Consider the following 24,660-nt stretch of genomic DNA (forward strand, 5'->3'; position numbering starts at 1 on the left):
AATCCCCTGGGTGGTCCTCAAGCCCTGTGAATGCCTGATAAACACAACACTTCGGTGTAATGAATTTGGGGGATCAGGAAGCAATCTGGATCCTGGCTTTCATGAGCAACCAGTGCAATACGAGATAACTGTGCCTTGACCAGAGGCGCCAGGAGGATATCCTGCTGAGAGGTGACAAGCACCAACAATCCAGCAGGGAAGGTTTTATGGGACATGGAGTAGGAAGGAGACTTCCCTGAGGGCGGTCACACCATCGGAGGCTCTACCCTTTGATGCAGAGGGACACTGTTCCTTGACCAAAGACAAATCGGGGATGGATGAAGGTGAAAGGAATGAAGCACTGCTTTCCTGCATCTGTCTTTGTAGGCTCATCTGTGTTCCTGCGGCTCACCTGTAATCCTGATGATGTGATCAATCACAACAGAGTAGCTATCTCTGAGAAGCATTGCACACCAAGGAACACCTGCCCCGCAAGACACTGGCCATCTTGCGGCTGCTCGCCAAGCAGGCAGCACACACCCTTCGGACACCAACACAATGAATCACACCTGGCCCCAAATTTCAGGACCTCAACAGTGATACCAGGAGGTCTCTGCTCGGAAGTGATCAGCAGAGAAAGGACTTAGCCATATGGTGGTGCTGGGGCCACCTGGGGTTGGCAGAGTCTCCAGGGCAGCAACCCACACTCACCTCCTCTTGATGGTGAGCATCACGCCCAGGAGGATGATGGTGAACATGAGGAGGCCAGCGATCACGCCGGCCATCTTCACGGTGTTGTCCACCTGCTTCTCCGGCTCCACTGTGTTGGAGTTCTGAGTGGACGCACCTTGGAGGCAAAGGTGAAGAGGAAAGATATTGAAAAGGCTCACATATGTGATTAGACATAATCATAGTGACCAGCTTCCATTTACTGAGTGCTAACTATGTGCCAGGCACTGTGCTGAGGGCACTATACACTTCTGAGCATTAATTCCTCATGAAGTTGGGGTTATTATCATAGCCTTATTTTTTTTTTTTTTTTTGGCATATGAAGAAATTGAGGTGCAGAGAAACTGAGTGAGCTTCCCGAGGTTATACAACTACTGTGCTGGAGGCACCCTTCTCCTCCTCTCATGAGATCAAGCAGATGATTTTTATCCCTCATACCATTCTGTCCCTAGGATCAAACCATGGGACTACAGTTTGATCCTTAGGTTCATGGAATTATTCCAAACCCTGCTTAATTCTTTCAGGTAAATGGTGAAAACAACAGCCTTATGTAAGGGTAGCACAACTGAAATCACTAGATTTTTAAAGATAAAAATATAATGCTTTCATTTTGTGCCTTATATGAAACAAATGTTGGGGTAGAAATTTAGTGCATTAAAGAGAACTGCTTTGTATTCAGAAAACACTTAAATCTGCCAACTCCATTTTTGAAATTTAATGTTGATGTTACTAGCTCTGCTCGTACTAACTCACTGACTCAATTCCATGTCAAGGAAAACTGGGAACTGGGCACTTAGTACATCCTCAGCCCCGTGCTGAGCTGTTTCATGGATCCAGCTTGGACAACCCTTGCAAATGTTCTCTGAAGTATCTATGGATTGTCCCATTTTATAGATGAGAAAACAAAGGAAATAGCTAAAAGTCACGTGGCTGATAAAGCTCAGAGCCAGGATTCCATTGGTTTTTTGACTCTAAGTCTAGGTTTCAGAAGTCAGAAGCCTTGAGTTCAACTTTCAAGTCCCCTAGTCCCCCAATCCTACTCCTCCCAGACAACCACTTGCTAAGGCCATACCAACAGTCAGGAGCCAGAGAATGCCTAAGCCTGGCCTCTTCATGCAATGACCTGGGGACAGAGGCAACTTCTCATTCCAGACACCTGTGTGAACCTTCTGGTGTGTGGTCCAGGATTAACAACACCGTGAATTCCTCCCAAGGATGCCAAGTCTGTGTAAGGCAGCTGAAGTCCAAAGCATCCTTTCCCTGACCCATCCCTACTTTTCTACCAACATCAGCACCAGCTCATCCTTTATCAGTGACACTGCCTTCCCTGGTTGCCCCAGGAGAGTTCCTCTCCAAATTCTGCTAACACTCTGTAACACTTGGTGCATCTCAGTGTGCTGATATTATTAGTTATTTGTTTCCCCATCTGTCTCCTTCAGTGGTCTGCAAGCCCCTCAGGGGCAAGATGATGCCTTCTTTATCTTTGTTTCCTCATGTCAGTGCAGGGTCTGGCTTGTAATAGGTGTTCCCTTAATGTCTGTGGTGGTTTAATGTTTAGCTGAGGGGATGATAGCTCTACCCACACACATTTGTTCTCATGAAACCAAATTGAGTTTCTCCTTTTTTTCAGCCCTGTGTTCACAGAACTCGGCTGAGTTGAAGGGATACTAATGCCCACAAGCTATGATTCTGATTCTCCAAACTCACAGATGTTTCACAACAGCCCATCAGCACATCCCCCTCCTCCTGTAGTCATGCGGTTCCTTTACTACAGCACTTTCCCCAGACTCTCCTGTAACTTAGAAAAGCTGCGTTAACTTTGTCTCCAAGACTAAGAGCAGAGAGAGTCCTAGTCATCTCTCTAAAGTCATTGTCTACACAGGCCTTCCTTCTCATCACTGTTGCTTTACAGATGATGGGTGAATGACATTAAGGCAAGTGGACCACAGCTGTTTGCCTCATTTATTCATTCAGTCATTCATTACTTGGCTACTGAGCACCCATGTTCTGTGTGCCCAACTAAGATATCAATGGGGTCAGAGCGCCTTCTCCTGGCAGGACTTACAAGTAAGGGATTTTACTCAGTTCTCCTCACCAGCTAAAGACAAAAACCCAACTCATCACATTGCAGGATGGCCTGAGCAGGCTCTGTCTATCAACTCTACCAGAGAACTCCTGGCAGAGTTGGCCGACCTCTTAGGAAGGGGGGGGGGCGGGGTGGTAAGAAGAAGATTCAAGAGAGAGGGGATGTATACATACATATAGCTGGTTTACTTCATTGTACAGCAAAAACTAACATGATATTGTAAAGCAACTGTATGCCAATGAAAAAAGGAAATTAGAAGGAAAATATATGTTTAAGGTAATTTGAGCTTGGAAGATACTCTACAAGAGGAGGAAGTTAAAATGCAGGTCTGAAGCTCTTAAAGGAGGTCTATGCTGGAGGTAAGAATGTGTGCATCATATGCACACAGATGATATCTGAATCATGGGGGCTGAGGAAGTCAGACGGGGAAAGAATGAAGAGTGGATGGAGAAGATGGTCCAGATAGAGACTTGAGGGCCTGTAATATTCAGTGAGTGGGTAAAGGAAGACAAGCCTGCATAGGAGGCAGAGAAGGAGTGGCCAGACAAGTAAGAAAAAAATCCAGGAGAGTATAGTGTCCTAAAGCAGGGGAAGAGGGGGTTTCAAGAAGGCAGGAGTAATCTACTAGGTCAAATGCTGCTCCTAGGATAGAATCTAGCTCTCTACCCAAAGGAAAGTGAAGATCTTGGATGAGTATTAGAAAACCCTTCCCAAGTAAACTCCAAGCTGCTCCTAAACAGAAGCACCTTCAGTGGTGACCATGAATCAACAGTGTGACACACCTGAGGGTCACAGAAGACCATGCAAGACATTCAGACAGGCCATCTGAAAGGCCATAGCCCAGCGATTTAGACAAATTCCATGAGTTCAGCTCACAGACATCAGAACTGAAATCCCAGACTCCGCACAGTGAAGTTATCAGGAGCAGCCACACTTGGCTGGTCCAACTAGAACTCTAGATACAGGAATTGCCTCAGGACACGGCAAATTCTACTTCCCCTTCAGTATCCTTTTCAGGGCACTGGCTTGAGTCACCAGAGATGTGTCCCTCTGATCACAAGGAAAGCCTGTTGACAGTGTTCGAAGGCAGCACAGGTGTGGAGGAACTGGCTCTGGGACCAAAGGCCAGACAGCATTTACCTGTGGTTCCTGCCTCTGCAAGGAAGAAGATGGGGACAGAGACAGAATAGGCTAGTCTTGCCCCCATGGCAGACTCAGGAGCATGTCCACAGGGCTCACGTTGTAAGTACAGACGAGAATCTGCAATTGGACTTATAGGGAAACACATCAGGGTTGACTAATGATGGGACCTCCTAGCAATGCAACTAGCTTTTTTAGGCAGGTACTGAGCACTTCATCAAATGGAAGGTCAATTACGACTATTTTTAAAAATTCAGCCTAAATATATCAATCCATTGAAAAAAGAAAGTGAAAGTGCTTGTCACTCAGTCTTGTCTGACTCTTTGCAACACCATGGACTGTAGCCCGCCAGGGCCCTCTGTCCATGGAATTCTCCAGTCAAGAATTCTGGATTGGGTAGCCATTCCCCTTCTCCATGGGTTCTCCCTAACCCAGGGATCAAACTTGGGTCTCCTGCATTGCAGGCAGATCCTTTACCATCTGAGCCACCAGGGAAGTCCATTTTCACCAGTCCATTACTGGGTGACAAAAAAAAGTGTGCTAATAAGCACTTTTTATATATTAAGTCATTTAATCTTTACAAAATCTGACACAGAGGATGCTAGTTTTATTTTCCTTTTATTTAGATCAGAAAACTCCATAAGTGAGTGAAGTGGCTTGTCCAAAGCCATATACTTGGTGAGTTTCAGAGCTGGGATTCTTTGGGCAAGGCTCACCCTCTGTCATTTCAATGAACTGTCCTTGATGCAGTTACTGTTCAGGAAATGCCAGCTCTGGATTCCCATCTGACTCACTGGCCAGAAATCCAAGGGGGAACTGGAAGCCTATCAGTAAGATGGTAACTGCATTACTCTTGCCCTAAGCTCACTCTTTTCATGAGAGTCAAACATAGTATCAGTCCTTCCTCCCTATGAAGCTCTGTCTCTGGCCCTGGGTGACTTCTGTCTACTAAGTGGGGATCGGGAGTCTGAGACTGGAGAGAGGAGGGGTTTGGATGCATCCTTGTCATCTCTGTTCCCTACTGGGAACCAACCCGAGAATAGTTCGAGTAAATCAGAACTGGCAAGTGGGTGCCAGGTGGTAGATGTATCCAATGGGAGTAGTTTCAAGGCTCTATGTCAGTCCCCTGTGTGATGCTCTCATCAAAAAGAATCTTGTTCTGGGAGAATAGCATTGAAACATGTATATTATCATATGTGAAACAGAACACCATTCCATGTTCGATGCATGAGACAAGGGCTCAGGGCCGGGGCAATGGGATGATCCAGAAGGATGGGATGGGGAGGGAGGTGGGTGGGGGGTCCAGGAGGGGGAACACATGTAAACCCATGGCTGATTCATGTCAATGTATGGGAAAAACTATTGCAATGTTGTGAAGTGATTGGCCCCCAACTAAAATAAATAAATTTATAAAAAAAAATAAATAAAAAAAAAATAAAAAATAAAAATACATGAAAACAAACAAACAAAAAAAGAATCTTGTGAACTCTGCTGGCACTGAGAGGAAACTTGTTTCCAACACAAGGTTGCCCAACCTCATACCCCCGCCAGCTGTGCCCTCCCTACTCTGAGCACTCCCAAAGACCAGACAGGCCTCTTAGAGCAGCTGCTGCTGCCCCGTGCCCTTGACTCTTTCCACTTAAGCTACAGTGGCTTAGAATCCAGTCCCCTCCTAGCTCCTGCTCAGAGTTCACATCTGGCTTTCAACGTGATACCTATTGATTCCTGCATATGGAAACCTGGCACCCAAGGTGGGGCTCACAGTCTCTTGAAGTCTGCCCCCCGCCCTCAATATCTGCTCCATACATAGGCCCAGGTACCATGTTCTTTTCATGGCGACCCCCCAGCCTCCTCCTAGGGTACCAAACAACCATCCCAGTTTATATTCTCCAGGGATTCCTGAGACCCAACAAAGACAATGCTTCTCTGTTCTACTCTGCCCTGGTCAGATCACTCTGGTGAGGCTTGTTCATTTGCAGACCCCAACCCGAAGAGTAGATTGGGGCCAATCTAAGAAAAGATTTTAATGTGGCAGGGTAAAGACAGGACAAGCAGCTTGTCACTCAAAGTGTGGTTCAATGACCAAAAGCATCTGCATCGTAACGTATTACACATGCAGAGTCTGGGTCCCTACACTGGACCTGCTGAGTCCACTCCTGCATTTGACAAGATCGCTAGGTGATTCTTGTGCACATAAAAATCCAAAGATCTCTGACTGTGGAGGAATGGCAGTCAGAATTGGGAGTTTTCAGCCTAGAGAAGTAAAGATTCAATTGGGACTTAATTCTTGCCTTCAAAAAGTTGAAAGGCCACGGTGAAAGATATAATAGATTTGATCCCTTTAAAGAGAAGGGCTAACGCAAACCAGGAGAAGTGATGAGAGTAGACTGGGGCCAACATAAGAAAAGATTTTACTGTGGCGGCACTGTCCAGCTGAGGCTAAAGCCCAACTCTTTTCAAAGCCGTGCTACTGCGTAGTGAGGGGCACAAAGCAGTTGTGATTCCAAGTCCCATTTCAGAGTCAGCCTTCCTCCCTTTTCCCTGCCCACTCTGTCTTCACCTGTTCTCACCTCCTAGGCTTCTTAAATGCTTAAGTGAAAGTCACTCAGTCATGTCCGACTCTTTGTGACCCCATGGACTATACAGTCCATGGAATTCTCCAGGTCAGAATACTGGAGTGGGTAGCCTTTCTCTTTTCCAGGGGATCTTCCCAACCCAAGGATCAAACCCAGGTCTCCCACATTGCAGGTGGATTCTTTACCAGCTAAGCCATATTCTTAGATGCTTAGTCAAGCCCTTAATACCTCACTTTCATGGGATGCTGGCCTTTCTTCTCTACTTATAGACCCCACCTTCCACCTCAACCCAGTATTCCTTGATTACAGTGACATTCATGCTCTGAGTGAGTGAAAGTCTCCCTGTTATCCTTAGGGCCATGAGACTTCAGTTAGGCTCCACCCTCCAAACCCCCAGTTAGCCACTATGGCAGGAGAATATGTCACCAACAATGAAAGGCTCTGTCTGGGCACTTAGAGTGCTCCCCAGCAAGCACAAGGGACTACATGACCTCTTATACCCCTTCTGATGATGAAATGCTATGGTTTGATGAGCTCGGTCAAAAGCAAGGGGTTTTGAATTAGAAACAGATGAGCTTGCACCCGGATTCCATCATGAACTAGTTATGTGACCTTGATTAAAGCTGTTAACCACAGCATGATTTGATACCCTTTTGATGAAACTGTGAAAGTGGAGAGTGAAAAAACTGGCTTAAAACTCAACATTCAAAAAATGAAGACAATGGCATCTGGTCCCATCACTTCATGGCAAATAGATAGGGAAACAATGGAAACAGTGAGGGACTTTATTTTGGGGGGCTCCACAATCACTGCAGATGGTGACTGCAGCCATGAAATTAAAAGACACTTGCTCCTTGGAAGAAAAGCTATGACAAACCAAGACAGCATATTAAAAAGCAGAGACATCACTTTGCCAACAAAGGTTTAGATAGCCAAAGCCATGGTTTTTCCAGTAGTCAAGTATGGATGTGACAGTCAGACCGTAAAGAAGGCTGAGCACCAAAGAATTGATGCTTTTGCACTGCGGTGCTGCTGAAGACTCTTGAGAGTCCCTTGGACTTCAAGGAGATCAAACCAGTCAATCCTAAAGGAAATCAGTCCCGAATATTTATTGGAAGGACTGATGCTGAAGGCCCAATACTTTGGCTACGTGATGTGAAGAGCCGACTCATTAGAAAAAAACCTGATGCTGGGAAAGATTGAAGGAGAGAGGAGAAGGGGACGACAGAGGGTGAGATGGTTGGATGGCATTGCCAACTCAATGGACATGAGTTTGAGTAAGCTCCGGGAGATGGTGATGGACAAGGAGGCCTGTTGTGCTGAGGTTCATGGGGTCACAAAGAGTAAGACGTGACTAAGCGACTGAACAACAAAGTTCACAGGGATCTCCTAGGGATCAAATGTAATAATGGAGTTAAGAACACTTGATAAACTCTGAGAATCTGCTCACTGATGTGGCATCATGATGGCATGACCTTCGGACTGGTTGCAGGAGGTAGCATGGTTTCTTGTGTCTGTAAAATGTGGGTGCACTGTGGGGGCTGGGGTGCTGCCTCCTTGTAACCTGCTGCCCAGGGTCATCCCTAGGATGAAGGCAGGCAGGGTCCCTGGAGGAATGCCCTTATCTTTTCTCCTCTAGGCAAGACCAGTATCAGGCTTCCACCCAGATGACTTAATGGCAGCAATAAAGTAATTTGGCAACCAGGGATTAATAATTCTTTCTCCAAGTATTCTCACTTGCTATAGCCCTAATTCTATAGCTTTACTTCAGAGAATTTCCCCTGTAAAGATATGGAGCAAAAAAATAGAAGTTGCAGATAAAGAACATCTAATTGCAACTGATAAAACCAAGCAAACCCCAGTGGATGCATAACCCATGCTGGTGATCATTGTTGAAGGCAAAGAAAGGAAGCTGGCTCTCGGGGACACAATTCCTAAAAGCTCCAGTCTTTCAAATACACAGTCGCCTCTTCACTATCCAAGGGCATTTATCCCCACATCTTACTGAGCTGGCATCTTACTTATGCCCATCTATTTAATGACTTCTTTTGTTGAAGAGTTTTTCTGTCTTTTCTCTGGCATTACATGCATCTGGCACCCAGTAGAGAAAACCTTTGAAATTCTGACTCTGAGATGCTACCTCTCTGCCAGCGAAGGTTTCAAGCATGACAGGTATCTCTGATTATGGGGGTTTTTGCCAAGAGGAGGCAGCAGGGGGAAGATGGGGAAGCTGGGCAGGTTTCTGGCTCTTCTAGAGTCAGGTATGCATCATCTCCCTTCTGACTTTTCCTGGAAGTGAATTCTCAGAATGGTAGACTATTTTTAAGATGGAATTGAAGTCCACGATAGGAAAGAAGTTGGTAGGAAAGCATCTGGATACTTCATTAGCTTTAAGCCTCTAGACTTTACAAATTGCATCCCAAGGCATTGAGAGGATTTGTAATTGTGATCATGAACTACTTTGGCAGTCTTTGAGGACGGAAATTGTAGCAAACAGGAGGGGTGCGAGAAGCCTGGGGAGAAACAAATGCTATTGTTGACTATTTTTTTTAATGGAAAAATGTAGATTCCAGATATTTCACACAAGTGTGATGTTGATACAGGAAAAAATATAGACTGGATGATTAAATCAGATTATTTTTTTCCCTTACCATTTACTAAAGGAGGGACTAATCACTGGAAACGAGCATGGGCTCCACATCAGTCAGCATCCAACCAGGAAAAAGGAAATTGCTCCAAACATTTAAAACAGAGTGAATTTACTAGAGAACTGGGTACCCAGAGATCAGGAGAGGATGGTGAGGCGACCGAGAAGGTAGCAACCTCAGGGGCCATTACCCAGCCCAGACTAGAGAGATAAAAGCTCTTCAGAGCCCAGAGGTCAGGGCCACCCAGTAGAAGCTGGGACTCCAATAGACCTGTGGGAGGCTGGAGCCACAGGTCCAGGCTGTCCACAGAGGACACGGTCACTGCCAAAGAAGGGGCCTGAGGCCAAGAGGGAGAAGGCTTCTCCTCCCTCTCGCTCTACAATCCATGTCTCCTCCTGGCCACGCCCAGACACTTGTTGACCTGGGGCCCAGGAAACACAGCCTATGGGGGTCACCTGCACAGCAGGGGGAAGCAAAGGATGGGTGTGAGGCCAGATGGCTCCAGGGCCAGCATGGGCTTCCTACTTCCTGTGATCATGGGATGCTTAGGTTCACCTCATTGCCACTTTTGAGAGGTGTCTGGACTTGTGATTCAGCAGAAATGTCCAGTATTGTGTCTTCACTGCAGCACAGTCCTGGCCAAGGTGCAGAAATAGTGACTGGCTTTCAGGACAGCCACATGTTTGGACTGTATCCAGAAGGTGGTAACAGTGGAGTCTGGACACCTGATCACATGTAAAACAGCTGTGTTATTTATAATAAAGGGCTAACATGTATTTGGAGCTTCCACTATGAGCCAGGCTGCTGTGTTAAGTCCTTCCCATATGCTATCCCTTTTAATCCACACTACTACCTCACAAAGCAGGTTTTACTGGTATACCCATTTCAGAGACGGGGAAACTGAGGCTCAGAGAGACAAAGTAACAGAAGCAAGTGGCAGGGATGGGATTTGAACCCTGGAAGTCTGGTACACAGTTTATTCTCTTTAAACCACTTTTCTATTCTGCCATTTCCTCAATAAACAGGGAAAAGGATTGTTCAGCAGAGAAATCTGGTTGTCTTTTCTCAAACACCTGGAAGAAAGAATCATACTGTTTCTTTAGGGGATCTAGAATCTTACCGTGACCAGCCAGACTAAGACGTTGCTGTATTTATGGCCATCTCTGCTGAGTTGGCCACCCGCTGTATCCTAAAGTTCTATTTCATACCTGCTTTTCTTGAAGATTATCTCCCCTCATACCCTTCCAGCAATATATCACATTCTAATATCTAAGGAATGGATGAACATGTCATGCGAATCTTGTTATATGGGCCAAATTATACAGACTTTGCTCAAATGATATTTAAACTTGACCTTTTTAACTTAAGTTTCCCCATCCTTTTCACTTTCCTTGTACATCAACCACCATCTCCAAGCACTTCATACATTGAGTTTAGTTTTATTATTAATCTCTGGGCTTTCTCTATAATATCTTTCTTGATATTTAGCAATCCAAGCATGCCATATAATCCCACAGGGAGACAAGCAAGCTCAAGTTTAGGCGGCTGTTTTCTGCTTTATTTCCAATACTCTTTTCTTTGATCTCACGATGACTAATTTTTAAAAACTGCTGACTGCTCTCCCCCATACCTCAGAACAGTGGCCCCCCTCACTAGATCTGGCTAATAATGGACTACTTGAGAAGGATTATTCCATCATTCTTCCAAGTGACATCACCTAGGATGTCTCTCAAGTAATAAATAAATTGCCTCAATTCATCATATGACAGTAATTGCTTTTAGCCAAGATTTAACTCAAAGTCAATGTCAAGTAGCTAGAAAACACTACAGATGCTCAGATTCTTTAAAGACAGCTCTACCCTTGCTGGGGAAGACCATTTAATAAGTACTGAGTTAAGGGTAGAGTAGATACAGGTTTCCAATATCCCAGACCCCCTCAATATTACCTAGCCAGGCTTAAGAGGTTGGAATTGACTTCACAACCTATACAACTAAAACTGCTAAATATTGCTGACAGAGGTTGACCTTTTTTTTTTAAGCCTTAAATGGAGGTGAGCACTCCGTGAGATGGCAATAGCTTTAATTGACTGTTTGAAAGCATTCCGGCCACTCAAGTAAATGTTTCCTCAAGCGCTGATTCTTGCTTAGTTCCATGCATCTCCTGGATCTGTGTTTCCAGGTGGACATAGCAAATGCTATGCTATGCTATTTGTTTTACATAGCAAATGCTCTGTGTAGGTCAGATTCTAATTCAGTTATGTTACAGACAGTAGGAAAGTGGCTACAGAAGATCTTTGCAGTGAATCTCTTCTGGGTGCAAGTCAACCCCTTTATGCTAAGAATGTTTCATGCATTTAGAATTCAGCATGATAGACTTACTTACGAGCAGTCGTGCCTGGTTGATGCCAGCTATGGTCATTATTGACACATTGCTTGGAAGGCATGCCCTTTCGAGGGCTTTACCACCCTTTCTACTTTCTCAAGGTCTCAACTGTTCCCTCTTGTGCCCAGGGGTCCAAGAGCTGGACCCTAGCCTGTGGCCAGACAAGGACCCTAAGCACTGGCTGAATTTGGGGGTGACACTTCTAAGAAGCCAGAGGTGGGTGCACTTTTTGAACTGGCTTAGGTGTCAGGCCAAAGGTAGGGTTAAAGACTGGGATGTGGCTGAAGTTGGGGTTAAATTTGAAAGACAGATCAGGAGCCAGTCTATGGCTTGGGTTTAGGAGTGTCTGCTGGTCAGTCTGCACCCACGGTGAGGGGGCAACGTATACTTAGAGCTGTGTGTGGATTTGGCCAGAAGGAAAATTTTGCCCATGGTCAGGGAACTAGAAAAAGCTAAGTGACTTTCAAATAGACTAGACCCCTTCCCTTGGCCTCATTAGCACCCATTCAACCCTTGGCTGGTGCGGGGGTGGACGGAGTCGGGGGGGGGTGGCAAGTCCTAGACATCGGCTGGCGTGGCATGAGTGGTTGCTGGGATTATCAAGATAATAGTGGGTAAAACAAGGTGCTGGGCATGCGAGGTGATTAGGAGACCACCCTGCTGTTTGAGAACTCACCGCGTAATGGCAAAGACACGCATGCAAGCTGAAAATCAAAGCTCAGTGTGATGCTAACACAGAAGTCTCTACAGAGAAGGGCGTGTATGACTCTGCTTAGGCCAAACTAGACTATGAGTCAGATTTCCCTGTGCCATCACTGGTGTGGGGCACATCATGGACATCCCTAAGACCACCCAGTGGCCTCCTCCCCACCCTGGCTCCCTGTGCACCAGGCGAAGCCTGCCCCATGGATGAGGATGAAGAAACTGAGCCAGCTCAGGGGTGACAGTGCTGGCTCCCCACCTGCAGAACTTGTGTGCTGAGCCTGGAGCCCCGGGGGCTCAAAGCTGCTTAGCGGCTGGAGAGAGGAGCGTCCAGGGCCTGCGCTGGGGATTAAGGATTTAGTCTGAAGAGCAGATATAAGAGAAGAGAACACACACTCTTTCGGGTGCCCTGCAGCAAAGTGATAGTCCCTTTAGACATTCTTCGACAGCCAGTGCGAGACGAGCGATCGGCCACACTGAATGGATGGTTAATTCTCCCTGCCGAGTTCAGAGCAGTCCTGGGCAGCTGTGGAACACAGGAAGCCTTCTCAGGAGCAGTCAGTCCAGAGGCGAGCACAAAAGCCTACCAGGGCCATCCCTACGGGTCAAATGAGGCCAGGACAACGTGAAAAACCTGGTTGGTGTGGCCTGGGCCAAGGCCAGGACATGTCTGGCAGCAGATGCTAAGACTGTTTAAACGTAGGAGGCACATCACAGAGGGGAGGGCCAGAGCCCCAGAGAAGAGACCCGCTGTGAGCCAAATGCAGAATCCAGCCAACACGGGGACCCCACAGCAGGGACAGGGTGCACCAAAGGGTTTCTCCAGGGTAGCAGTTCTCAGCTTTGGTCTCCTTGAGGTCTGTTCGCTGCAAAGGCACAGCTCTGCAGTGTGGACCCCTGCCTGCTGCCCTATGCTCAGGATCACTGCACTTCCAAGTCTGTTCATTTCCAGGGCTGTAATAAAGTACTGCAACCCAGGTGGCTTAAATAACAGAAATTTAGAGGCTAGAAGTCTGAAGTCCAGGTGTCAACAGGTCCCTGCTCCCTCTGAGAACCTGGGTAGAATCCTTCTTCATCTCTTTTAGCTTCTGGCATCTGTGGGCAACCACTGGCACTCCTTAGGCTGGAGATGCATCACACCAATATCCACCTCTGTTATCACAGAGGTTCTCCTTGTGTGTCTCTGTCTTCACCTGATGTTTTCCTCCTCTTGTAAGGATACCAGTCATATTACAGTATCATATTATGGATCTGTCATGACTTCATCTTAACTAATTATACCTGCAGAGACCTTCTTTCTAAATAAGACCACCTTCCTAGGAACTGGGGTTAGTGTTGCTTCAACACATCCTTTGTGAGGGGCATGATTCAACCTATACCTCTGTATCAAGCTGAGTCATGTTATAAGCATTCTGGGAAGGGGAGAGTGGGCTTAGCATTTCAAGAAGTAAAGTCCAACATGAATGGGCTCAGGGCCACAAGGATAGCATGTAGGAAGAGGGATGGGGAGACTCCTGTTTGGTCATGGGCTGAGTGGAACAGGAGGCTTCTAGGAGGACAGGATGCCCTGGCTTTTTATTTTTAACATTTATTTATCTATTTGGTTGCACTAGTTATAGCACTTGGGATCTTTGGTCTTCATTGGGTTATGCAGGATCTTTAGCTGCAGCATGTGAACTCTTAGATGTAGCATGTGGGATCTAGTTCCCTGACCAGGGATCAAACCCAAGCCCCCTGCATTGGGAGTGTGGAGTCTTAGCCACCGGACTACCAGGGAGGTTCCAGTTCTGGCTTTGTCTGAACAGCACAGCAAGATGTACCAGGGGCCCAGATGTCTCTAAGGCTCTTACTCAGAAACATAATCCAGTTCTTTCCAACTGATTTCAACCAAATCGATCCCCTATGGGGTGACCACGGTACCCATCCCAAAGGGGCAGCAATAGGAAGGGAAAGCAAAGATCTGCCCAGCCAGGTAGCTCTGCCCAGATCATGTTTCTGGAACATGCAGCTTCCAGCACATATCAGGGTGCCTGGAAAGGAGAGAAGGCTCGTGGGAGGAAGCGAGAAATCTATAGCAGGGATTAGTGGAAGCATGAGCAGGATCAGAGAGAACACGCAGCACGGAATTCAAATTAGGCAACGCAGCTGAGTGAGGGTAATAAAACCAACAGCAGGAGCCGCATCGATTGTTGAGATTCCAGCCAAATCCACCATGAACATGTTTTCTTTCTTCCAGCCTCTGCCCCTTGGCTTTTGAAAGCAGAAACACTGAATCGCCGTGTTCTGTACTAAGGTTGATCTATCCCCCTTCCCAAAGGATGGACAGAACAGCAGCTCTGCTATTAGCAGGAGGCACGAGAGGGAAGAAGATGAGGCCCAGGATGTTGGCAGGGTCTGTTCTTGCTCATGCAGACACAGAGTCTGGGGACAGGTCTCTTCTTTGTGATCTCCACACTCCCTGCCCCCAGCCCGACCTCTCCTGGGTAAGCACCATGTGTGCCCAGGCTGGGTAATGAGCTCAGTGGGGCTGGCAGATCTGGGGAAGCCCTATTCAAAGACTCCAGAGAATCAGTCGCTAGAAAGCTTGGCAGATGAGGCTGTATAGAGTTCAAATGCTAGACTGAAAACCAGTGCTCAGTGACTCCCAGCAAACCTGACAAAATGGTAGATGGGGGGCTTGAACCATCATGGGGTGGGGGCCAGGGGTGGGTCTGGCACACGCTCTATCAATGCTAACCACTTGCTCACATATGAGTCTACTCATGCTTGGGGCCAGGTGAGTGGGCACTATACATGTGCTGGGCAGAGGGTAACAGAAATCAAATAGCTCCAAGACAAGTGCTTGTAATCAGAATATGCGCCCTCTCCGAGAAGAATCCTCACTCAGGACCGAGGGTTCTGTACCCTCAACTCAGTGTCCACTGGCCTGGCCTGTCAACCATCTTTTTTAGGTGCGGCCTCAGACAATGGGCACAATAAAAGACAGAAATGGTATGGACCTAACAGAAGCAGAAGATATATTTATTTATTTATTTTAATTGGAGACTAGTTACTTTACAGTATTGTAGTGGTTTTTGCCATACATTGACATGAATCAGCCATGGGTGTACATGTGTTCCTCTTCCTGAATCCTTCTTCCACCTCCCTCCCCATCCCATCCCTCAGGGTCATCCCAGTGCACCAGCCCTGAGCACCCTGTCTCATGCATTGGACCTGGACTGGCGATCTATTTCACACATGATAATATACATGTTTCAGTGCTATTCTCTCAAATCATCCCACCCTCGCCTTCTCCCACAGAGTCCAAAAGTCTGTTCTTTATATTTGTGTCTCTTTTGCTGTCTCGCATATAGGGTCATCATTACCATCTCCCTAAATTCCATCTATATGTGTTAGTATACTGTATTGGTGTTTTTCTCTCTGACTTACTTCACTCTGTATAATAGGTTCCAGTTTCATCCACCTCATTAGAAAGATTCAAATGCATTCTTTTTAATAGCCGAGTAATATTTCATTGTATGTGTACCACAGATTTCTTATCCATTTGCCAATATTAAGAAGAGGTGGCAAAAATACACAGAAGAACTATACAATAACAATCTTCATGACCCAGATAACCACGATGGTGTGCTCACTCACCTAGAGCCAGACATCCTGGAATGTGAAGTCAAGTGGGCCTTAGGAAGCATCACCATGAATAAAGCTAGTGGAGGTGATGGAGTTCCAGTTGAGCTATTTAAAATCCTCAAACATGATGCTGTGGAAGTGCTGCATTCAATATGCCAGAAAATTTGGAAAACTGAGCAGTGGCCACTGGACTGGAAAAGGTCAGTTTTCATTCCAATCCCAAAGAAAGGCACTGCCAAAGAATGCTCAAACTACTGCACAATTGCACTCATCTCACATGCTAGTAAAGTAATGCTCAAAAATCTCCAAGCCAGGCTTCAACAGTACATGAACTGTGAAATTCCAGATGTTCAAGCTGGATTTAGCAAAGGCAGAGGAACCAGAGATCAAATTGCCAACATCCATTGGGATCACTGAAAAAGCAAGAGAGTTCCAGAAAAACATCTACTTCTGTTTTATTGACTATGCCAAAGCCTTTGACAGTATGGATCACAACAAACTAGAAAATTCTTCAGGAGATGGGAATACTAGACCACCTGATCTGCCTCCTGAGAAATCTGTATGCAGGTCAAGAAGCAACAGTTAGAACTGGACATGGAACAACAGACTGGTTCCAAATCGGGAAAGGAGTACATCAAGGCTGTATATTGTTACCCTGCTTATTTAACTTATATGCCGAGAACATCATGGGAAATGCTGGGCTGGATGAAGCCCAAGCTGGAATCAAGATTGCTGGGAGAAATATCAATCACCTCAGATATGCAGATGACACCACTCTTATGGCAGAAAGCAAAGAAGAACAAAAGAGCCTCTTGATGAAAGTGAAAAAGGAAAGTGAAAAAGTTGGCTTAAAACTCAACATTCAGAAAGCTAAGATCATGGCATCTGGTCCCATCAGTTCATGGCAAATAGATAGGGGAACAGTGGAAATAGTGTCAGACTTTATTTTTTTGGGCTCCAAAATCACTGTGGACAATGACTGCAGCCATGAAATTAAAAGACACTTGCTCCTTGGAAAAAAAGCTATGACCAACCTAGACGGCATATTAAAAAGCAGAGACATTACTTTATCAACAAAGGTCCATCTAGTCAAAGCTATGGTTTTTCCAGTAATCATGTATGGATGTGAGAGTTGGACTATAAAGAAAGCTGAGTGCCGAAGAATTGATGCTTTTGAACTGTGGTGTTGGAGAAGCCTCTTTAGAGTCCCTTGGACTGCAAGGAGATCCAACCAGTCCATCCTAAAGGAGATTAGTCCTGGGTGTTCATTGGAAGGACTGCTGCTAAAGCTGAAACTCCAATACTTTGGCCACCTGATGTGAAGAACTGATTCATTGGAAAAGACGCTGATGCTGGGAAAGATTGAATGTGGGAGGAGAAGGGGACAACAGAGGATGAGATGGTTGGATGGCATCACTGATGCGATGGACATGAGTTTGAGTAGGCTCCGGGAGTTGGTGATGGACTGGTGATAGACTGCAGCCTGATGTGCTGCAGTTCATGGGGTCACAAAGAGTCGGGCACAACTGAGGGACTGAACTGAACTGAGACAATGGAAATCTGAGAAGGCTTTGCAGAGACCACACTGTCCGAACTTGAGCCCAGAGGGCGAGTAAGGTAGACATCGGAGGAAGAGCATCCATCAGAATGCGATAAGGCAGGTTCTGCATATGTAACCAGTGTGAGTGGAGCACTGGGCACCAAAGAGGAAATAGAGCTGGGGATACAGGGAAGGGACAGCACCTAGACAGTGAAGGGCCTGTGATTCAGGCTAATTGTCCCCGAGCACAAAGGGAACTTTGAGAGTATTTTAATCAGAATCAGACTCTTATAGTAATAGCTTTGCTTCAGTGGAGCATACATTAGAAGGGACCAGTGTGACGATAGGAGGGCTGGTTTGGAATCTGTTACACTAATCTGACAACGGCTTTATGAATCTCAAGCACGAGGAGCAGCAGTGAAGGAGAGGGAGAGATTCAAGAGAGATTTCAGAGGTAATACTGGACAGATCTGATGACTAACTGCATATTGAAGATAGGGAGAGAGAGGTCAAGGTGACGCTGAGTTTCTGAATCTGAATTTAGTGGCAGTTTGGATAGCAGAATGGAGACTGATTGCTCCTTGGTCTAAGAAGAACATCCCCAGAGAGAAAAGGCATGGTGAGAGCCTTTGTCTTATTTGCTCCTTGCTTGGATGCTTGTCTTGTAGGAAGCACAGATACTCACCTGCTACAGAAGGACACCCCACAGGGGATGGGGCACTCCAGAAAGATGCCTTCCTGGTCTGCATTGTCTACTGACTCCACTGGGAGATGGGTAACAGAAGCTGGTACCAAGAGCCTGGTGTCCATCAGGCCATGAACATCTATTACAAGACTACTGACAATGGTGACAGTCTGGTGCACTTGACTGAGTACTAGACTCCACCCCTGCTCTGCAGAGTCTGCCTGCTATCACTGGAGCAGCCAAATGGAAGAACTGAGGCATTTCTGCAGTGACCACCTGGCTCCTGATCGTCACCTGCCTCCTTGACCTCCAGCTGTGGTCCCTGCACCTATTCTGCAGGTGCAGCCCTGGATGGTGCTCTGGGACCAACTGAAGCCTTGGGGACTTCAGGCTGCCCAGGTCAAAGGGATTTCAGCACTGTGCTGCCTTACTCTCCATCCAGCTCTTGTCTTGGGCCATCTCTGCGACTGGGGCTGCCATGCTCCTGTGTTCAGCCTCCCAGCTTGTATGTCCCAATTTCCCAACTAGCCCTGGCTTGTGAATCCTGCTGAGCACTCCTGGTGCCTCATGCCTGGGTCGTGGATGGGTTGTTACTTCCTACCTCATTTCCCATGAGCCACAGTTCTGGCCCAGCCACCTGCCTGAATGTCACCACCGGCCAGCTTGCCTGCTTGCCTCTTCCCTGGACCTCAGTTTTCTCATCTGTAATATGGGTTTAGAATAATAATCACATCACAAGTCTACATACTTCAAGTGTATTTCTCAAGTACTCCTCTCAACAACTAGTAATTCTTAGTATCCTCACTTTTCAGACAAGGAAATGGGCACACGTGAGCTGAGGCTCAAAGTCCCACAGCTAGCTTTGGAGGCACAGACTTGGATCATGGTATTTCTCAGCTCCTGGCACATAATGAAAGTGAAAGTTGTTCAGTCATGTCTGACTCTTTGCAACCTCATGTACTATACAGTTCATGGAATTCTCCAGGCCAGAATACCGAGCGTGTAGCTGTTCCCTTCTCCAGGGGATCTTACCTCAAGGATCGAACCCAGGTCTCCTGCATTGCAGGTGGATTCTTTACCAGCTGAGCCACCAGGGAAGCCAAGGCACATAATAGGTGCTCACTAATACTGGCCATTGGCATAGATTATAGTGGGTGAGACCACAGACTTTCCAGAGACCTGGGTTCAGATCCTGCTTCATCATTTCTGAGCTGTGTGATTTTCAGTCACAAGAGCCTCAGTTTCCTTATCTACCAAATAAGAATGACAATGGTACCCTACGTGGCAGAGGCGTTGAGAAGATTCAGGACATTAATAATATGAAACCCACAGTGCATTCCATGGAAGGTAAGAGGTATGAAACACATGTTTGCTGTTGTACTGTTCTTCTCATTGTCATGGACCCCCCTGGTGCCACTGTCCCCCAAAGCTGCCACCTCCTTCTAGCCAGCCTGGCAGACTGCACTCCCTCTGCCTGTCTTCCACCTCTCTCTATCAGGCAGAGCTGCCATCATGGTGGGTTTACAGGTTTAAGCCTTTTCCAGAGATGTCCTCCTACTTCCAGCTCCTTTCTCACACCAACCATCCACACCTGCCAGAGGGCACAACCACCCTGGGAGGGTCCCTCACTCCCCAGGAAGTCCAAGCCTGCCAGGGGCACAAGGCATCCTGCTGGGCCTTCCCTAAGTTTGCCAGGCTGCTTCTCCATCTGCTCTCAGCCATATAGCCTTGCCCCAAAGGCTCAAACTCTTTCTACCTGGATCCAAGATTTACAAGACATCCCTAAGGAAGTTGCTTTAGAGGCAGTTGGCTGTAAATAAGTCTCAGAGAGAGTATTATGGCCTGAATCTTGTCACTGTGGCAAGGCCCTGATATAAAGAACTGCCAGGGAGCTCAAATCCATTGCTCTTCAATAACCTAGAGGGATGGGATGGTGTGGGAGGTTCAAGAGGGAGGGGACATACGTAAACCTATGGCAGATTCATGTTGATATATGGCAGAAACCAACACAATATTGTAAAGCAATTATTGCCCCCCCCCCTTTTTAAGGATTGCCAGGAAATAAAGTAATGCTCAAAATTCTCCAAGGCAGGCTTCAGCAATACGTGAACCGTGAACTTCCAGATGTTCAAGCTGGTTTTAGAAAAGGCAGAGGAACCAGAGATCAAATTACCAACATCCGCTGGATCATCGAAAAAGCAAGAGAGTTCCAGAAAAACATCTATTTCTGTTTTATTGACTATGCCAAAGCCTCTGACTGTGTGGATCACAATAGACTGTGGAAAATTCTGAAAGAGATGGGAATACCATACCATCTGACCTGTCTCTTGAGAAACCTGTATGCAGGTCAGGAAGCAACAGTTAGAACTGGACATGGAACAACAGACTGGTTCCAAATAGGAAAAGGAGTCCGTCAAGGCTGTATATTGTCACCCTGCTTATTTAACTTATATGCAGAGTACATCATGAGAAACGCTGGGCTGGAAGAAACACAAGCTGGAATCAAGATTGCCGGGAGAAATATCAATAACCTCAGATATGCAGATGACACCACCCTTATGGCAGAAAGTTAAGAAGAACTAAAGAACCTCTTGATGAAAGTGAAAGAGGAGAGGAAAAAGTTGGCTTAAAGCTCAACATTCAGAAAACTAAGATTATGGCATCTGGTCCCATCACTTCATGGGAAATAGATGGGGAAACAGTGGAAACAGTGTCAGACTTTATTTTTTTGGGCTCCAAAATCACTGCAGATGGTGATTGCAGCCATGAAATTAAAAGACGCTTACTCCTTGGAAGGAAGGTTATGACCAACCTAGATAGCATATTTAAAAGCAGAGACATTACTTTGCCAACAAAAGTCCGTCTAGTCAAGCCTATGGTTTTTCCAGTGGTCATGTATGGATGTGAGAGTTGGACGGTGAAGAAAGCTGAGCGCCACAGAATTGATGCTTTTGAACTGTGGTGTTGGAGAAGACTCTTGAGAGTCCCTTGGACTGCAAGGAGATCCAATCAATCCATCCTAAAAGAGATCAATCCTGGGTGTTCATCGGAAGGTCTCATGTTGAAGCTGAAGCTCCAATACTTTGGCCACCTCATGCGAAGGGTTGACTCATTGGAAAAGACCCTAATGCTGGGAAAGATTGAAGGCAGGAGGAGAAGGGGACGACAGAGGATGAGATGGTTGGATGGCATCACTGACTCTATGGACATTGGTTTGGGTAGACTCCGGGAGTTGGTGATGGACAGAGAGGCCTGGCATGCTGCAATTCATGGGGTCGCAAAGAGTCGGACACGACTGAGAGACTGAACTGAACTGAGGGAGATAACAATAGAGTTTGAACATGAAGTACAGAGGTAGAAATAAAAGGGTGGAGTTGTGTCTGCCAGCCTGTCAAGCCAGGAGCCCTGCTGGAAATGCATTCACTTTCTCTGCTGACCCTGGCCAAGACTGAGCCTGGTGGTGCACGGACTCATCCTTACTACTTCACAGATGAGGAAACGAAGGCTCCGAAAGGCTGAGTGATTTGCCAAAGCTCCCCAGTTTTTTTACACAAGGGCTTGTCCCAAAACTCTTCTCCCTGGGGACAAAGGAGGGCTTGGCATGGGCAAGACAGTGAATCTGGGTCAGCCCAGGGGATTAAGATCAGAGCAGGGCTGCCTGGCTGACCTTCAGAGCATCCATGCTAAGCTCGTCTGGGTGCTGCTAGCTTCCTACTGGGCTCAGTTCACCAGAGCGCCCCCTGGAGGCCTGGCTGAACTACTACTGCAGGGGCCGAGGAAGCACTCTTTTCAGGGATAGTGGGTTGGTCCTTTAGGTGATTCCAGTTGGTCTTTTAAGTGAATCCAGTTGGTCCTTTAGGTGAAATGTTAAATAACTAGTCATTTGTCCACTGCAGTCCCAAGCCATCCCACTTCAGAAAAACACCAAACATTAACCACAGAGGTTTGATTTTATTGTTTTCAGTGGACACATCCCTGGCCTCTGACCACTGTGATGGGCTTCCCAGGTGGTGCTAGTGGTAAAGAACCCTCCTGCCAATGCAGGAGACATAAGAGACACGGGTTTGAGCCCTGAGTTGGGAAGATTCCCTGGAGGAGGGCATGGCAACCCACTCCAGTATTCTTGCCTGGAGAATCCCATAAACAGAGGAGACTGGTGGGCTATAGTCCATGGGGTCTCAAAGGTTACCTATTTTTCAACGGACACATCCCTGGCCTCTACCCACCAGATGCCAGTAAGCCCTCACACCCAGTGGTGACAACTAAATACATTTCCAGATACTGTCAAATATCTCCTGCGGGGTGTGTCAAAATGGAATAAAAAAGAACTGAACATTTACTGAGCCTCTACTTCTGTGCACCAACGAGGCACAAGGATGGTCAAGACATTTTGTTGGGTTATTTGTATAAAGTTTTAAAAACTGAAGCATAGTTGATTTACAATGCTGTGTTAGTTTTTGCTGTACAGCAAAGTATTCAGGTTTATATATTATTTCTCAGACTCTTTTCCATTTTAGTTTTTTATAAGATATTGAATATAATTCCCTGTGCTATATAGTAGGATCTTGCTGTTTGTCTGTTTTATATACAGTAGTTTGTATCTGCTAAACTCCTAATTACCTCTACATCTGTGCTGTCCACGATGACAGCCACTAAGCCACATGTGGTTATCAAGCACTTGAAATGTGTCTAGTGTGACAGAGGAACTGAATTTTAAAATTTATCTCCATGAATTTAAATTTTAACACTGGAACACTGTAAAGTATGTTTACTTGTTAAACACAATGTTTATCTTTTTAGGATTAGATTTCATTTTTAACTGTTTAAAATTTAGCATCTGAATTGCAAAGTGCTGTAAGTGTAAAATTCACACCAGATTTCAAAGGCTTAGTGCTAAAAAAAAAAAAAGAATAACATTTTTTATTAGTAATTTTAAAATATTGATCACATGTTAAAATGATAATATTCTGTAGACACTGGGTTAATTAAAATACATTAAAATGAAAGTCACCTGTTAATTTTTACTTTTTTAGCAAATAATTTTGATTTTTTTAATAGGCTATATTATTTATTTATTTAGGTCATGCCCTGAGGTATATGGAGAAGGCAATGGCACCCCACTCCAGTACTCTTGCCTGGAAAATCCCATGGACGGAGGATTCTGGTAGGCTGTAGTCCATGGGGTCGCTAAGAGTCAGACATGACTGAGCGACTTCACTTTCACTTTTCCTGTTCATGCACTGGAGAAGGAAATGGCAACCCACTCCAGTATTCTTGCCTGGAGAATCCCAGGGATGGCGGAGCCTGGTGGGCTGCTGTCTATGGGGTCGCACAGAGTCGGACACGACTGAAGCGACTTAGCAGCAGCAGCAGCTGAGGCATATGGGATCTTAGTTCCCTGACTAGGGATTGTCACTGTGTCCCCTGCAGTGGAAGTGTGGTCTTAACCACTGGATCCCTAGGGAAGTCCCCATTTTCCACTTTTTAAAAATTTGACTCTAGAAAATTTCAAAGTATGTATGTAGCTGAGATTCTGCATCTCTTGAGCACAGTGTAATTCTGGAGGTTTCAACAGGAGGGCGCTTTTGTCCCCAGGGGATATTCGACTGTGTCTGGCAATAGACTTGGTTGTGCTACTTGGGTAATCAAGTGCTCCTGGCATCTAATGAGTAGCGGTCAGGGATTTGCTAAACATCCTACAATGCACAGAACAGCCTCCCTCAACTGAGAACTATCTTTCCCCAAAAGTCGCTAGTGCTGAGGTTAAGAAACCCTACCCTAGAGCATGAATCCCTTGAAGCAAAGACCAGTAAGTTAGACCTGAAGAGCGAGTGGAAGCCATCACACATAGTTCTCACCAGGAACTCTGGCCAGGGGTGTCGGTATCCCTGCTCGGCCCCAAGAACGAAATGAAGCCCAGAGAAGAACAATGCCCAGATGCCCTGGGGCAGAAAGTGCCCGAGCTGAGACTTGCACTCTGAAAGCCAGCCTGTCTCCCACTCCACAACCAGGTGCCACAGACCTCTGAGCTGGTGCTGATGCGAAGAGGCTGCTTTTGTTTACAGTCTAACATTCCCATCACTCAGACCTGGTCGGTTATTATTCACATCAGCCATTATTGCTACCAGGAGATGAGCATTAACAAAAACGCCCTTTGAAAGGGACAGCCTGCTCAAAGAGAAACACTTTTGGACACCTCACCCATCAAATGAAACTGAGAAAGGCATGGAAATAAATGGAATGCAATGAAATAAACCTGTCAGAGAGGGAGCATTCAGATGTCTCAGGAGGCAAGAGGTAAAACAAATATGCCTGATATAGGGTTGGCTCTGTTTAAAGAAAACATTATGGGACTGCTGACTTGAAAAGGGCCCAGAGAACAATGGCCCTGCAGAAAGGGAGCTGCCTGCATGCCCAGGAGAAGCACTGTTTCTTGGTAAATTGGGTGTGGGCACGTGGTAGGAACCACTCTCCTTTCACCATCACCAGGCATCCGTCCGCAATTGCCATCTCCCTCGGGGTAAGAGTAAGACTGGGGGCCAACAACAGGATGGGAGAGGGGGCT

At 46.3% G+C, this 24,660-nt stretch overlaps 1 protein-coding gene across 7 annotated transcripts in view; it reads right to left on the minus strand.

Annotated features, from left to right (window-relative positions):
• The window catches only part of PTPRT (protein tyrosine phosphatase receptor type T), a 1,099,906-nt gene that overhangs the window by 162,919 nt on the left and 912,327 nt on the right, over positions 1-24,660 (minus strand). For all 7 annotated transcript variants that reach the window (XM_081556965.1, XM_081556964.1, XM_081556963.1 and 4 more), the window contains one exon: positions 691-826. In XM_081556965.1, the coding sequence (XP_081413091.1) occupies positions 691-826 (136 nt within the window). The remainder of the gene's footprint in view (positions 1-690; positions 827-24,660) is intronic.

This window comes from Giraffa tippelskirchi, chromosome 13 (genome assembly GCF_054371585.1).
Source record: "Giraffa tippelskirchi isolate mGirTip1 chromosome 13, T2T-mGirTip1v1.2.pri, whole genome shotgun sequence".
Lineage (NCBI taxonomy): Eukaryota > Metazoa > Chordata > Mammalia > Artiodactyla > Giraffidae > Giraffa > Giraffa tippelskirchi.